Source organism: Onychostoma macrolepis, chromosome 03 (genome assembly GCF_012432095.1).
Source record: "Onychostoma macrolepis isolate SWU-2019 chromosome 03, ASM1243209v1, whole genome shotgun sequence".
Lineage (NCBI taxonomy): Eukaryota > Metazoa > Chordata > Actinopteri > Cypriniformes > Cyprinidae > Onychostoma > Onychostoma macrolepis.
Window position 1 is genome coordinate 7,929,864 of NC_081157.1, and position 17,769 is coordinate 7,947,632.

At 43.2% G+C, this 17,769-nt stretch overlaps 1 protein-coding gene and 1 pseudogene across 1 annotated transcript; one reads left to right on the plus strand and one right to left on the minus strand.

Annotated features, from left to right (window-relative positions):
* Positions 1-7,158: 7,158 nt before the first annotated feature.
* Positions 7,159-17,564, minus strand: LOC131537574 (ovarian cancer G-protein coupled receptor 1-like). The gene is made up of 4 exons (XM_058771135.1): positions 17,272-17,564; positions 16,453-16,525; positions 16,250-16,363; positions 7,159-9,320 (listed from the first exon to the last, which is right to left on the minus strand). Exon 4 carries the CDS (start codon positions 9,293-9,295, stop codon positions 8,345-8,347), a length of 951 nt encoding a protein of 316 aa, XP_058627118.1. The 5' UTR covers positions 9,296-9,320; positions 16,250-16,363; positions 16,453-16,525; positions 17,272-17,564; the 3' UTR covers positions 7,159-8,344.
* LOC131534259 (uncharacterized) lies at positions 13,640-15,296 on the plus strand (annotated as a pseudogene).
* Positions 17,565-17,769: the final 205 nt, after the last annotated feature.

The window sequence follows — 17,769 nt, forward strand, 5'->3', positions numbered from 1 at the left end:
TCAGCGAGAGAAGACACAGAACAGATGCAAAGAACATTACAGAATGGCGCAACAGAAGGAAATCACCGATCTTCAGGAGCCTCAAACAGCTGCTGGACACCATGCACAGCTGGAAAAAGCCATCAGACAGGACCTGGAAAGAGAACTGTTTCACACAAAGACACTGTTAAAAACAGCGTGTGGAACTTAATGAAAGAGACACAAGAGCTTAAGGCCTTAGAAAGCCATCTGCATGCAGCCAGAGCTGAAGTCCAAACCCTGACTCAGCAATTCTGTAACATTAAAGAGGAGCTTGACATAATAATAATAATAAGTTTTATTTCTATAGCGCCTTTCCAGAGCTCAAGGACACTTTACAATAAACACCAGAAATGGGAGGAAAACATCGAACAATAAACAGAAAGAAAACAACATCAGAAATCCAAAGAGTAATATACAACATAAAACAAAGTAAACATAAGTTAACTAAGAAAGATAACATTCTGAAAACAAGTGAGTTTTGAGCAGCGATTTGAATTCAGACAGGCTATTGGCAAGACAGAGTGATCTGGGTAGAGAGTTCCATAATTTAGGGGCAGCAACACTGAACGATCTGCCCCCCATGGAAGAGAGGCGATATCGAGGGATGGTGAGAAGGCGAGAATCAGAGGACCGCAATGAACGTGGTGGAGAATAGGGGTGGAGCAGATTGCAGAGATAGTAAGGGCCAGACCATTCAAGGCTTTAAAAGTAAGCAGGATAATTTTAAACTTGATGCGATAGGCCACTGGTAGCCAGTGCAGATCAGCTAGAATAGGGGTGATGTGGGCTGAACGCTTGGTGCGAGTGAGAATACGAGCGGCTGAGTTTTGAATATACTGTAATCTAGCAATAGTGGTAGCTGGCAAGCCAATGAAGAGGGCATTACAGTAATCGAGACGAGATGAGACAAAAGCGTGAATGAGAGTTTCTGCATCTTTGGTACTTATGAAAGGACGGAGCTGGACAATTCGTCGTAAGTGAAAAAATGCCAATTTAGAGAGAGAGTTAATATGATACTGAAGTGAAAGAGATGGGTCAAACATAACACCGAGATTTCTAACGATACTAGATGGAGTGATTAGAGTGCCAGTAATATCACAAGTAAAGTCAGCGGGAACTTTGGTGGTAAGTGCTGGAGTACCAATGATGATGATCTCAGTTTTTTCCATATTTAGTTTCAGAAAATTAGAGTTAAGCCAAGTTTTAATATCCTGCACGCAAACAGAAATTTTGTCGATTTGGGTGGATAGGGAAGGCCTGCATGACGTGTAGATTTGGATGTCATCAGCATAAAATGATAGCTAAAGCCGTGACGCTGTAGTATCTGACCCAGTGGTAAAATGTAAATAATAAACAGCAAAGGCCCCAGAACGGAACCCTGGGGGACGCCTTGTTTCAGGGGGGCAGTAGGGGATCTGAAATCCCGAGCAGAAATGTAAAAGTGTCTGTCATATAGATATGAAGAGAACCAGGAAAGAGCAGTACCAGATATACCCACAGCCGAAAGTCGAGAGATGAGTAAATCATGAGAGATAGTGTCAAAGGCAGAACTGAGGTCTAGTAACAGAAGTAACGATAGAGAGCCGGTATCGCAAGAGAGTAATAAATCATTAACTACCTTTACAAGGGCAGTTTCTGTACTATGTTTTGGACGGAAGCCTGACTGAAATGGATCAAATAAATTATTTGCCACTAGGAAGGACCGAAGCTGGGCTGCTACAGTACTTTCCAGTAATTTAGCAACAAATGGCAAGTTTGAAATGGGACGATAATTGGATAAAACTGAAGGATCGAGATTGGGTTTTTTGAGAACCGGGGTAACTGCAGCGATTTTAAGTGACTGAGGAAAAGTAGTAGTGACAAGCGAAGCATTTATGAAATGAGAGATAGGTGCAGAAATTACCGAATGACACTGTTTTAAGAGAGAAGTAGGAGCTTGGTCTAGTCGACAGGTAGAGGAGTTGGATTTCGAAATAAGCTCAGAGACAGAGGAAGGATTAGTAAGAGAGAAGTAGGATAGGGAATGACCAGAGGGATTAGGCTCAAAGTTAAAATTGATAGTGCTGTTCGAAAAGCCCTGGTGGACGGCAGCCGTCTTGTCTAGAAGATGATTTAGAAAGGAGTAGCAGAATTCAGCTGAACCTGCAGTATCATTAGGTGGGGGTTTGGTAAGTTTATTTACTGTATCGAATAGTGCTTTTGGCCTGTTACTAGCTTCATTAATCATGGCAGAAACAAAACTAGAGCGTGCTAAGTGTAAGGCAGATTTGTAATTTTTGAGATGTTCAAGAAAGGCTTGGTGATGAACAGTGAGGCCAGTTTTCCTATAGAGACGTTCAAGCCGTCGACCGGAGCTCTTGAGGATGTGAAGGTCGGGGGTAAACCAGGGAGAAGTATGAGTAGAAGGAACAGTTCTAGTCTTAACAGGAGCATGTACAGACAAAATATCAGATAATATGGAGTTAAAATGTGAAAGAATCAGTGAAGGAGAAGATAAATCAAAAACATCAGAAAGATTAGAGGAAACAATAGAGGAACAAAATGATGTGACGTCAACATTATAACAATTACGGTAGGATATAACAGTCTTTGCAGATTTATCATGTATAGGCAAACTAAAGTGAAAGTCTATGAGTTTATGATCAGAGATACCAGTATCAGAGGAAGAGATGGAACAAATACCAACACCTGAGGTACAGATCAAATCAAGGATATGACCATGAGAATGAGTAGGAAAATTAACATGCTGAGACAAACTAAAACAATCAAAAACAGACAGTAGTTGAGTGGTGTTAGAGCAAACAACATCAACATGTATATTAAAGTCACCAAGCAGGAGAACAGGAGAAGACATGGAGCAGGCAAGGGTTAACAGTTCACTAAGTTGGGAAAAAAAGTTTGAAAATGCTTTGGGAGGACGATAGAGTAGAATGATAGTAAGAGAGTCAGCCTTCAGAACCATATATTCAAATGTATCGGTGTCGTGGAAGTCGAGTTGTGTGATACGGAGATTATCACGGTAGATGACAGCGAGACCACCCCCTTTACCATGCAGTCGTGGCCTGGACAACTGCTTATATCCATATGGCATGAGTATGTTTAACTGCAGGAAGTCATCAGGACATGATCCAGAAAGAACTGAAACAGTCTTACAAACTGTGCATGGACTCAAATAAAAGGCACCCTGCTGCACATCACACAGCCAGCAGTGAAAATCCCCTCCCTCCTGTATACAGATAGGGGGGGAGCCAAAGCCTTCTGCCTGACATTTCACAAGTCAGCTTCCTGAAAACCTCTGCAGCTGCAGAAGGAAAGGGATTTATTCAGGCGAGCCCTGAAACAGCACATGGAGTGACACTCAAAGACCTCAACCGAATGGCCAGAAACATCCCTGCATTCACACCAGAACTTGCAGGAGAACATGATGTCCACGCTTACTTAAGAGAGATTGACTTTCACCTGCAGTCTTGGACCAGTGTGAACCACCAAGATAGACTCTATTTACTCTGGATCACGACAGCCAGGACACATCCAATCGGACTACTAGCAGCTTAAACAAGCCATCATAAAGGAATTCTCAGAACCAGATTCTGAACACGGACTGATCGCTGCCTTAGCCATCGGAACAGGGCCCTCATGAAACTCCCCAGGCTTACTACCACAGACTTCAATGAGCTTACTTCAGAGCTCACAGTGAACCTGGGATGGAGAAGGACACCAGCTTTAAGAGCCTTTTCCTCCGAAAACCCCACCCCATTGTAAGTCACCATATAGGCATTATGGCCTGCCCCACAATGCCTATTCAACAACTGCGTGACCTGGTACATAAGGCCTTTAACAAGCACAAGGCCTCCACTAAAGGTGTTTGGAAGAAGCCAGGGTTGATTCCCAAAAGGCAAATGTTGACCATAAAGATGAGCCTGAAACACCTGTGGTCAAGACTGACAGGAGACAAAAGACAACACAGCAGAAACAACAAATATCCAAAGAGGTTTTTGACCATCTTGCTCTACATGCCAGCACAACACACTTTCTGGAGGCTGAGAAATTTACTGAAACTCTAGAGAAATCTGTGAGAAGTAAAGAGACAAAGCAGTCCACTCAAGTGCAAAATTGTCTCAGCAAAAAAGAAACACATAAAATAACAGACTTTATGTGCCATGACACAAAAACCGCTGAGAGGTTTTATAAGGCACACTCCAGTGATGAGGAAGCAATGAATATTCAAAAACGTATGGAACTTTCCCTGACAAGTGGAAGTGATCAGGTCAAGACTTCAAATGAGATGGCAGAGTCTGTTGAAGTGGAAAGTGGTACTTCATTCATGTCAGATGAAGTTGAAACCATGGGAGACTGAAAATTCAAAATCTGTGGATCTGTGCACTGCTGAACCACAGCTTGAAACTTTGATGCCCCAAGAAAACCCCCCCAAAAAGACTGAAGAAGAGTCCAATCTTACCAATGCACCAGAAGAAGCTGAAGAGGAAAATACGAATTATCCACTTCCCTCAAACCCTACCAGGGGAAGGACAAACTTCTGACTCCTTGCCTGACGCAACATGGCATCAGACCCCTCCAAGGGAGGAGCATCCCTTAAAACCGGTCGAACACCCCAGAAGCAGCCAGACAACGTTGGATGGAGCAACGGGCCCACATGCCCAACAGCGAAACCTCTACCAACACAACTCAGGCAAGCTCAAGTCGGTGCCGCCATAAGAGCAAAGCAACACTGCAAAAATCAGATTTCTAGTGACGTTCGAGCTGCACAGAGGGCTAACAACCACCTGCTGCCCTCCTGCCATCATCACTAGGTCAGTCTGAAACTCTGCACACTAGGTTGTGTCCGAAAGTGATGGTGTTTTGGGTGCATGTAACATTGCATCTCAAATTCATGGAAGTCATTTTCCAGTGGACCCAGAGGTGTTTACTAGGTAATTTTACCAACTCCAACCTCTGACATAGTCAAGCGATTAAGCTGACTGAAATGTTGTTAATAATAGCTAAGAAAATGTATTGGATTGTGGCTGTCGGAGGTGTGCAGCTGTGTACCATTAAAGATTACTTATTCTTTGAGGGGCAGGAGTGAATTATCTTATAAAATCTGGGACCCCTTTGTGAATTATATAAAAACAATACCACATCATTTGATTTGATAAGAGCTTATTGTTAAACTGTCACATTTTATTTGTTACACTTGTGATATTTATAGTGCATCTCCTTTTTTTTTTTCTTATTTCTCCTTCGTGTTTGTCTGTTGTATGTTGTTATTATGTTTGGGGGGAAAAAGCAAAATAAAATAAAATAAAAAAACTAATTGAAGGCAGCATAAGGCCAGCGGAGTTCAAGGCAACCGTGCCTAGTGTGAATTAGTTTTTTTTTTTTCGTTTTGTTATATTTTTAATGGGAAGAGTGATTTGAGCCTGTGGGAAAGTTGAACCACCCATCGTTTTAGGCAACCTTGATTCTTTGTGAAGAATCATCCCTTATTTACTTTTCCATTCCTTTTTTTATCCCCCTTTTTTGTGTTCAAAATGAATTACGTTCAAGAAGTTGTTTCTTGAATTTTAACAATTACAGACTATTTTACACCCATCACTAAGCTCATCAGCTGGTATACTGAAAAAAAGGGTTTTATCATACGTAGAAACCAGTGTTTTTTCAAATTGTGTTTGTAATCAAATTACAAACAAATGCTGTAAACCTCCACTGCAAAAACTATAAATATTCACTCCTTATATAATCTGCTCTACAGAGTAACGCTCAAGCGGTGCTGCTGTTAATGAGATATTTATGTGTTTTAGTGATGATTAAGCATTAATGATGAACATCTGCTGATGAACGAGCAGAATCACTGCAGCTTGTCAAATAATAGGGCACCTGTCTAATGAAGGCAAGCTATTGGAGTTTCCATGCTGTCAAAAAGAGAAAATACACCAATAACAAGTTACATCTGTATTTAAATAAATAAATAAAGCTAAAATTAAAGTAATAAAATCCCAAGTCTATTTCATTTTCATTCTCAAAAGCTGTTCTGGGTTTCATGACAAATGAAAATCACAAACATTATAAATGTTATTTTAAAAATGATTTATTTTTGTAAAATAATTTTATCTCAAGCGAATGATGAAAATATAGTAGGTTGAATCAAGAAAGCTTGAATCTGAACAAATGTTAGAACTGAAAGGTGAGGATAAAGACAGCATTAAGCCCAGGACACTGCACGATATTCTGCTGTCCCAGACGAAAGATTGGCATCGTGAAGCAATCATGGTGATTTCTGTGATCGTGGCTCCTTATCGGTGCTCTTATGTCGTACAGTGAGAGAGATTCAAAGATGTCCGTTGTCACGGTCTTGTGTCCAAAGATAGCCAGCGATCATTTTCTGACGGTGTCAGAAATTCAGCGTGATCATCGCACAGCGTGTTTGCTGCTACAACCCACGTTTACTGACCAGCCAATAAAAAAAGGACATGAAATCAACGCGACATGGTGTTAAAGCTGCTTACCTCAAGCTCTTGTTCCTTGCTCTTTCATGGCTTCCACTTTTTTCAGCACGCATAAAAACTACAACTGCTAAAGTGTGATTCATCTTCTGTAGTAACTTGCGTCGCGGCCTACGTGTTGAGTCATGTGTGTCGTACACATCTCTCACCATCTCTGATGACTTTGATTTGAAGTTATTATTTTCAAAAATGTATTAGCCAAATGTACTCTCAAGTTATTTCTTGGCCACATCTAATCACAACTGGCTTGACTGCCTGTTAAAGAGTACTTAAAAAAAGTATTGCTATATACTTTTCCTGCACCAATCTTTTTATGGACCCTAAAAGTTTGCATACAGGACGATACAAAATTAGCTGCTCTGTGTCCAAAACCATAGGTTCCATCACATGATTTGCAATATTCATTAAATTATTAATGTAAACGGCTCAGTTAAATTTTTTTTCGCAATAAAACATCGTGAACACCATTATTTTTCGAAAGCCAATTGGATGGGAGCAGGCAATAACAGAGCAACCAGTGAATGGAAACTTCGCTATTATGTTTACTTACATTTACATTTAGTCAATAAGCACATGCTTTTATCCAAAGCGACTTATAAATGAGGACAATGGAAGCAATCAAAATCAACAAAAGAGCAATGATATGCAAGTGCTATAACAAGTCTCAGTTAGCTTAACGCAGTACACGTAGCAAATTTTTTAAAATTTTTATTATATAATAAATATAAAGAAAACAAAGAATAGAGCAAGCTAGTGTTAAGAGACCTTTTTTGCTTTTGTTAATTGTATAATAAATAAAAAGAAAAGAAATGGATAGAATACAAAAAGAATGGAGAAGTTAGTGTTTTTTTAAAATTTTATTTAAGAAAACAAGCAGCAAATGAATAGAGTTTTTTTTTTAAAGAATAGATGCTAGAGTTAAGAGGGTCATATAAAGATGGAAGAGATGTGTGTTTAGCCGATTCTTGAAGATGGATTGAGTTGGGCAGGTCTTTCCACCAGGAGGGAACAGTTAATGTGAAAGTGATTTTGTGCCTCTTTGGGATGAATAATAAAGCGATGTTCACTTGCAGAATGCAAGCTTATAGAGGCACACAAGTCTGAATGAATTTAGGTAAAGAGGAGCAGAGCCAGAGGCAGTTTTGTAGGCAAACATTAATGCCTTGAATTTTATGCGAGTGTGACGGTAGAGAACGAAGGCAGGTAAGATTTTATTTAAAATAAAATGGGAACTGAACAAGATGCCAGTTTCACCCCGACTACGCCACTATAGGAATTCCACCCATAGAATTAAAGTGAACCACCTTCAGAGGCATACACAGATTCGTGTCAGCAGTTAAAGTCAGAGACAAGGGTAACAATACAAAAATTATCTCTTTATTGACAAAGTGAAGAAGAAACAATACAATCATCAAAAACACAACACCTACGAAAACACACAATAGTATTCCAGCTATCTGATTATCAAACTCTTCAGATTGCCGTGTCATTTTCTTGTGCTGCTTAATGTTTTATATATACTTTTATAAAGTTCACTTAGTACACCTCTAATATACTCTACTTTATATATATGACTGATTATGATCAGTTACAACCCTCCTCTCCACCATATGATTAATTACTGCTACTACACAAAGTCAGCACAATCAGAAACACAAAATTTTCTTTATTTTTTTGTATAAATAAAATTCCGTTTACTAACTGTTTTATAAATAAACACACCTCACTTTTCTTAAAATTAAGTGTGTTTGCAATGTAAAAATGGACCTTGACTTCATTTAAATATAGCAGTGTTTTTCAGCTCTATATTTAGCAGCAGGTTAAACTGAGCTGCAGGTGTTCAGTGAATGAGATGAAGGCTCTTGAGCTGAAATACAGCACACTACAGTACAGCAGCTGTTCTGTGGATTCACTACAGAGTGTTCGTCCTGCTTGTGATTCGATCTCTGATGTCTACGACAGCAGCGAACAGACTTCATTATATTACCAACATCAGGCCTCATGAACAGGTACAGCACACAGTCAGCAAGTGGATTCACATACAGGATCAAAAGTGCATAGGGGTAAAATTTCATAACAACAATACTGTAATAGTGACCAAAATCTACAATCAATGCCATAATCACAGCAGGCAGAATGAGAAATGTGTAAGTCAACAGCACCAGGAACAAACTGCCCAAAATTAATTTGCGCTTCAGAGCAGTCAGTGATATTGAGCGAGAAAGACCTCGCCAAGTGCCAGCAAAACAGAGAATGATGATGGGGTAGGGAATTAAACATGCTATACACCAGTGTAGAGCATCAAAATAAATATAAGGGGGTTTCACTTCTGTACAGATCAGAGGCACAAACCAGACGATCACAGAAATAAAACAGGAGAGTTTGAGTGAATGATGAGATTTGTACCAGATAGGATGAGAAACCAGAAGATATCGTTCAAAAGCAACACATGCCATAAAATACAGACCCACAATCAAAGAATAGAGATATGCATTACTCCGTTCATATGGCCATGAGGTTTCTGTTGATATTAACATACAAATGACCTGTATGAGATCTGAAAGTATCAAATGACTAACAAAAACTGAAGCAGCAGGCCGAGATTTGACGAGAAAACACAAGGCGATCAGAGTTAAGATCATGATTGGGATCTCAATGACTGAAAGGACACGGACAAATACAAGTTGTGCATAATATTGTTTCCATATTAATTTCCTCCATTCTTCATTTGATGCAGTTGAGCCATTGATGCTGATGTTATGTTGTGCCATTGTTTCACGAATTCCTGAGGAAACACTAAATAACAAACCAGTCATAAGTTTTAATATGTAAGAAATACTTCAATAATTTTTTTTTCTTAAAACAGATGTCCTGACATGTTTCTTCTGTCTAGATGTTTCCATTCAAATGGGTGAAGTGTAATGTTAAAGGCATAGTTCACCCAGAACTTAAAATTGTTATCATTTCCTCACTCTCATGTGGTTCCAAACCTGCAAAAAATCGTTCATCTTCTGAACACAAATATGTTTAATGAATTCTGAGATATTTCTGTCCCTCAACTGACATTGAGTGGTTTAGTCAAATTTCCTGAAGAGACTTGATCACTTTAAATGGTGAACAGATTTAATTTAGGCTTTTATTCACATACCAATTCATCTGGGTTTCTTTATGAACTCTGTGTTGACTGTCAGTGGAGGCACAGAAATCTCTCAGATCTCTTTCATCATCTCGTGTTCGAGATCCACCTATGGGAAGGGCATCCGCCCCTGACCTCTGCAGAAGCATCCAATTGCACCAAGTCTGGCTTGACAGACAGGAGTGCGTGCCCAATACCAAGTAAGGACCCACCCCCTTACCTAACGCGCTACCCCTCCTCAGTTGATATTCGCTTCTCGCGACCTCTCGTTATACAGCCTTACTGTGTTGCCTGACTTCACTAAACAGTCAACAGGAGGACATATCTCCGATCAGCCTCCGCAAGGCGTGATTTTCAGGCTATTACGGTTAGTCGCTGTTTGTTCCTTCGTTTGCAAGCCACCCACGCTCTCGACCTCTATTTTTCTCAGGCTGCCCACCTGCTTTTACGCTTTCACCTCTTCAATGGATAAGGCTAAACCCTCAGCTCCTGCTAACCCTTCGGACTCGCAGTCGCGTGCATGCCCTGCCGCCTGTGGTTCTCTCATCGCCACTAAGGATTCTCATCCTTTCTGCATGGTGTGCATGGGATTTAAGCACGCGGAAGAAGCTCTTTCGCTCCCGGAAAACTGCAGCCATTGCTTCACTCTTCCGAAGAAGCTTCTGCGTCGCCGGTTTAAGGTTGCTTCTACCCAAAGCGCAGACGATCAATATGACTCGGATGTCGGAGCGGGTGAAAGCGTTGCATCCCTGGGGGCCTCCCAGGGCATGCCTGCTCTCAGTTGGGCTGACCAGTCTGACGAGGGTTTACTCGAGGAAATCCTGCCCGGTATTTCCTCGCTGGAATGTGAGCCACCCGGCTCAGGCGAGGATGAGGATGCTGCTTTACTCGAGGGCTCGGACGATGAGGATACCATTCCATCTGCCCAAGCTCCCCCGGTTAGTGGCTCTGCTGCGTTACTGCATGCCATCCTTCTCAAAGTGTGTGAGCGAGCGGCCGCTCGTCTCAATGTCGAATGGCCGGCTCTCCAGAACGCGGCCGACCAAGAGAGGGATGTATATGATGGTAAGCTCCTAGGCCCCCCACCCAGCCCTAGGAAACAGCTTTTGCCTGTACTTCCCGCCTGTGCGAAACATATGTGCCACTACTGGAAGGACCCGCTTGATCTTAAACATGGTTTAACAGGTCTAGAGGTTAAAGACATGGCATCGTGTGGTCTGGGTGACCCCCCCACCATCGAACCCTCGATTGCCAGACACCTTAACCCTTCCCAGGGAGGCCTACTGGCCCCCCCAAACCAGTCCTCCCAAATAAAATGGACCGCTTCTCAGCCTCTGTCTTCCAGGCTTCTTACAGGGCTGCCGCCTTGTCAGTTCGAGCTCTTAATGTTTCCTCCCTCCTCTCGCCTACCAAGCTGAGCTGTTGGAGGATATGAGTAAACATCTAGAGAAGGGCTCCCCATCGCCTACGCTTTGGAAGGAGATTGTGACGATTAATGACTTGGTCCTTCGCAACGCCTGTCAGGCCATCCAAGCCGGCGGACGTTCTATGGCCCTCTCTGTTGTGGGAGAACGTGCTCTGTGGCTGAATCTCTCTGGTCTGCCCGACAGTGAGAAACGGCGTATAGCAGGAGCACCGGTGGAACCAGGCCAGGCTCTCTTCGGTCCCGTGGTTGCCCTCATGCAACAGCGATGTGATGATAAGAAGAAAGAGGATGAGGCTTTTAAACTCTGCCTGCCTAGGAAGGCCACTCCACATCAGCCCCCCTCACGGCCCCCTCAGACCCCTGCGGGACGACCGTATCAGAACGTGGCCAGGCCCAAGGCTCGCAACAGGCCACCTAGCCAGCAGCCTAGCCAGCAGCCCAACCAGCCGTCTAAACCTTGGGGTAAGATGTCTTTTGCTGCGGCCGCAGCTAAAAAAAAACCCAACTCTACCCCGTCGGATGGGAAGAGGAAGAGGCCTACCTGAGGTTCATTCCCAGGGGTCTCTCGGTCCAGGTTCTCAGGCTACCAGCCCATTGGACCCAAGTTTGAGTTTTTTTCCCCCTCCATCCAAGAAGAGGAAGTTCTCATTCCGAGGGCCCCCTTTCCCTCGTTCGGGTGCCCACCCTCAGTTCACTGTGAACATGCCACAGGTTCAGATGCGGCCCACAGAAAATTTCCCCCCTCAGTTTCCAGTTTCAGGGCTGGCGGGAAATTCACTGATAAAAAGTGCTCATCCACTGTCACCTCAGTTTGCACAAATCACCTCTCACACACTCAATAAAGGCTTTGCCCCCTTTGTGTGTTCCCAAAATAAAACAAAAAATAAATCCAATAATGAGAGCGACCGCTCCTCAAAACACAGTTGCTTCTCAGGAAGCCAACTCGTCGCCCCCAAGTTGTCCACTAGATGGCGCCATTGTACCACAAATGAGCGAACCGGCAGTGTTAGCAGCCCAAAGCAATCCTCCGGTTTGTGTGGGGACTCTTGCGAGTCATGTAACTGCATGGCAGTCTGTGTCGGCCCCCGAATGGGTGATTCGCACAATAATGACGGGGTACAGGCTCCAGTTTGCCAGGAAACCCCCACGTTTCAACAGGGTTATCACTTCTCACGCGGAAGAGAAATCCGCTCACATTCTGAAGGACGAAATCTCCTCTCTTCTCGAGAAGGGGGCGGTCTGCGTGGTGCCCCAGCACTTGAGCAGACAGGGGTTTTACTCCCGGTATTTTCTGGTCCCCAAGAAGGATGGTGCTCTCCATCCTATCTTGGATCTAAGAGTGTTGAACAAACATTTGAGGAAATACAACTTCAGAATGTTAACACACGGCTCTCTTCTACGTTCTATAAAAAAGAACGACTGGTTTACATCGGTCGATCTGAAAGATGCTTTCTTCCACATAAGCATTTATCCTCCGCACAGAAAATTCCTTCGTTTTGCCTACCAAGGCGTGTGTTACGAGTTCACAGTCCTTCCATTTGGGCTCTCCCTCAGTCCAAGGACTTTCTGTCTGTGCACGGAGGCGGGTTTGAACCCGCTAAGAACAGCGGGGCTCAAGATCCTGACTTACATAGACGATTGGCTGATTATAGCCGATTCAAGAGAGAAAGTGATGCAAAACACTGCCCGTGTGCTCGCTCACATCACAACGCTCGGCTTCAGGGTGAATTTGAGGAAAAGCAATTTCACTCCTGCTCAGAATGTGATTTTTCTAGGTCTGGAGCTGAATTCCATCACAATGCGCGCACGCCTATCGCAAGAGCGCATTCTCTCCTTCGTGAACTGCCTCTCTCAGTTCAGGGAAGGTGCGAGAGTACAGTATCGCATGTGTCTCAGATTACAGGGTCTCATGGCTGCGGCTATCCATGTCCTGCCTCTGGGCCTTCTGAGAATGAGGGCGTTCATGAAGTAGGTTTTATCCCTTCATCTCAGCCCATTATGTGATCTTTGCCGCTCAGTCACAGTGACGCGCTCCTGCACAGCAGCGCTGCGCCACTGGAGGAAGGCAGAGTTTTACACGCATGGGGCCCCCCTGGGGGCCATTATGTTGCGGAAAGTGGTAACGACAGACGCATCCTTGACAGGATGGGGAGCTACCCAGGAGGGCAGAACAATGAACGGTGTGTGACCAAGCACACTCCACTTAGCCCATATAAATTATTTGGAGCTCCTTACTGTTTGGAAGGCTCTGAATCATTTCCTGCCCCGTTTGCGCGGACATCATGTCCTAGTGCATTGCGACAACACCACAGCCATAGCACATATCAACCGCCAGGGAGGGATGCGCTCCTCCAAGCTTCATGCTCTAGCTCACAGGCTGTTAGTGTGGAGCAGGCGGCACTTTCTGTCGTTACGGGCGACCCATGTCCCGGGCGTCCTGAACAGGGGAGCAGATCTGCTGTCGAGGGGGAACCCACTTTACGGAGACTGGTGCCTCCACCCTCAGATAGTGAGTCTGCTGTGGAAGAGATTCGGTCAGGCAGCCGTTGATCTTTTCGCCTCGCACGAAAACACCCATTGTCCTATGTTCTTCTCGCTACGGGACGAGAATGCCCCTCTCGGCGTGGACGCACTGGCCCACCCATGGCCCGACACCCTGCTGTATGCATTTCCTCCTCTTTGTCTGATAATGCCAACACTGGTCAGGGTGAGAGAACAGAAATTTACTCTGATTTTAATCGCACCCAGATGGCCCAAGGCTCCTTGGCTGGCAGAGATAATTTCTCTTATGTACGCTCAGCCATGGCACCTCCCATCGCGTACGGACCTCCTGTCCCAGGCGAACGGGGAAATTCTCCACCCTCATCCAGACAGGGTGGCTCTTTGGGCTTGGCCCGTGAAAGGACAAACTTAAACACATTGGGTCTTCCCCCTCGTGTCATTGCCACTTTTCAGAATGCTAGAGCTTCTTCTACACGATCCCTTTATGATCGCAAGTGGCGTGTGTTCGAGGAATGGTGTGAAGAGTGCCAGCTGATTTCATATCAGTGCTCAGTCTCTGATATTTTGGGGTTTTTGCAAGACCTCATTGATGGTGGGAAGTCTTTTTCCACTGTTAAGGTCTACTTAGCGGCTATCGCTGCATGTCACATCAGATTTGATGGCACTATGGTGGGACAACAACCCCTTATTCGTAGGTTTATGAAGGGCGCCCGCCGTTCCCTTCCGGTCACTAGAAGAGCAGTCCCGGAATGGGACCTCTCCATGGTACTGGAGGCATTGTCTCAAAAACCTTTTGAGCCCCTGGCGGATATCTCCCTTAAGCTTTTGTCTTTCAAGACAGCTCTGCTCCTGGCCCTGGCTTCCGCCAAACGTGTCAGTGAATTGCATGCACTTTCCATTCATCCCTTGTGCACTAAATTCTCTCTCAGTGGAGGCAGGGTTTTCCTAAGGCCCAACCCGGCCTTTATGCCTAAATGCTTTCCAGCATTCACCTGTGAAGTGATTGAGCTGTCTGCCTTTCATCCTCCCCCTTTCTCTTCTGAAGAGGATCGGAGGCTGAATGCTTTGTGTCCTGTTCGTGCCCTTGGGGTTTACATCGATAGGACTAGCCCTTTCAGAAAAAGGGACCAGCTCTTTATTTCTTGGGCCCCCCCGAACACGGGGAATTCCATTTCTAAGCAGCGCCTCTCTCACTGGCTCGTAGGAGCTATCTCCTTGGTGTACGAGTCTAGGGGAGTGCGGCCTCCAGGGGGTCTCAGAGAGCATGGCTGCCTCTTGGGCCCTGTTTAAAGGGGTTTCCTTGCAGGACATTTGTGCCGCTGCAAGCTGGGCCTCTCCACATACGTTTGTCAGATACTACCGGCTTGATGTTACCCAGACCCTGGTAGCTCATTCTGTCTTAGGTGTGGGTTCTTTGTAGCCTTGTGCGGTTACACCCGTCACACCTTTTGGCCTGGGTTTTCCAGCCTGGGTTATTTATGTCCTTAAGCATGCCATCTATATCCCCCTATAATATATAGAATAAGGGAATATGTATATACAATTCATATTCCTTCATGATGTGCATTATCAGACTTTAGGTATACATGTTACCACATGGCATTCCTTTATGGTCAATGTGGCTTATGCATTTCATGCGGGGTTGCTGCGTTGTGACGTGTCGTGCACCACCTTTCCAGGTGACCGTCCTCTGGTTGGCAGGGCCTCACTGTGAGTGTATTGGGCGACCGGGGAGCTGTCCATATCTCCCATAGGTGGATCTCGAACACGAGATGATGAAAGAGAACAATAGGTTACTGTTCGTAACCCCGGTTCTCTGAAACATCGAGTGGAGAGATCCACCAAGTTTGCCCCGCTTGCTGCACGAGAAGCGAATATGCTCACTGAGGAGGGGTAGCGCGTGCAGGTCCCTTTATGCATTAGGTAAGGGGGTGGGTCCTTTCTTGGTATTGGGCACGCGCTCCTGTCTGTCAAGCCAGACTTGGTGCAATTGGATGCTTCTGCAGAGGTCAGGGGCGGATGCCCTTCCCATAGGTGGATCTCTCCACTCGATGTTTCAGAGAACCGGGGTTACAAACAGTAACCTATTGATTTCATTCAAATTATCTTCATTTGCATTCTGAATGTGAAGAAAAGTCTTGGTAACACTTTATTTTAGGGTCTCTTAATTAGTTGCTTATTAGCATGCATATTACTCAAATATTAGCCATTTATTAGTACTAATTAAGCACATATTAATGCCTTATTCTACATGACCTTATTCTACATCCCTAATCCTACCCAATACCTAAACTTAACAACTACCGCACTAACTATTAATAAGCAGCAAATTAGGAATTTATTGAGGAAAAAGTCGTAGTTAATAGTGAATAAGTGTTCCCTATTCTAAAGTGTTACCAAAGTCTTACAGGTTTGGAACGACATGAGGATGAGTAAATGACAGAATTTACATTTTTAGTGAAACTATCCCTGTAAAATGCTTAAAATACATTATCCTTTTTAATGTATATGGTTTTTAATGTATAAAGTTTAACTTGAAATGAACTTTACAATCCCTCTGCCCATAAAATATTTTATTAAAACAATATTGTAAGAATGTTGTTCTGAATATTCAGTATCACAGCACAACAGCTAGTGTGATATTGCTTTAATACAACTTACATTTATGACAGAACTTGGCCAGTTGGTTTGTTTCTTTTTTCCACAGGAAGTCAAAGGAGAACTTTTAGCGTCACATTTTCCACTGCCATGCTGTTGATCTGATGAAGAACATAGCTGAGACACAAACAAATGTGAAGAAACGTTTAGTCCATTTAGTAGCAAGTTTAACTGTGTCATTTCTAACTTGAATAGTGAGATCTTACTGTGATGTGAGGATCAGGATGACTGGGGAAGCTGCAGTGAATGGTGTTTATTGAGCAACAGCTGTAACATACGCTGAAATTAGACGAGAGGAGTGAACAGAAAACAATAACATCAATGACAAATCAAATAAACTGACTTTTCTTGCAGGAATCCACAGAAGCAGATGAAGAGCGTACATGATCCAACTCAGACTAGACAAGAGCTCAGCTCCAACACTAATTAAACACTCAAAGATTCACTCACTCGATGTCATATAGATTATTTCTAATGACTGTTAAATTGTAATTAAGGCTTAAAAAGTTAGTCAAAAAGGGTAGTTTGAGTGAAAAACGTAAAAATGTTTTGGCTCAACTACCCGAGTACACTAAAATGCTTTCTAGTTTATTTTTCACAGTGTTTTTCACTTCCTCGGTCAAATAGGAAACCTGCAAACACTAAGAGAAAGCACAAATGCTCTGACTTTCCTAATTCTCTTGCTGCTTTGTGAACTCAGATGTTTTCTTTAGGAAACAGAAATCTGTGACGTTATTCCATTCAGTGCTGATAATAAAACTGAAATTGCACACACTTTTAAGTAAAGGAAACTAGTTTGATTAACTACAAACAATCAGTGACACCAGAGGCTGAAATACAAATATATGAACTCATACATGAGATAACATGATCTGCAATCATAATGACAATTACAAGACAGATGATGATACTTCTGAGCTGATAACATTATTATTGAACACAACCCCTTAAATGAGAAGTGGCTCTGACAAGGACCTGAAAGAAACCCCCCAAAGCTACATTAAACAATATACACATGATCTTACCTGGATCAGACTGTGGCTTGAAGATGTTCATCAGTAGATGATGGTGTCTGTGAGCTGATGGTCGTTCTTTTATAGTCTGAATTCACTCCGGGAACAGCTGAGAATGGAGAGTGATTCTGTCAGATAATGAGCTGAAAGAAAGAACATATGAACAAAGATGCATTAAACATAATGAATGATTAATGCACATGCAACCACAACTTCGAATATGTTCTGCTAAAGTGCACCTCATTCTCACTTCTGGCTTTTGATGATGTGATAAATGTGAAGATGTACAGGAGGGACTTTATGAGAAATGGACATTTCTGTATATTAAAGATTTACAAATCATTACAAAATGTATATTCCAAACGATAATTTATGTTGTGTTTTATCTGTTAAAATTGGTGAAAATTCAGTGGACTACTTGCACTGTACATCTGTATGTATAAAACTTCTCAGAAATGCTCTTAAGAATAGACTTGAGTGTTAAAGAGTTCTTAGTAAAAAGTAGGACTT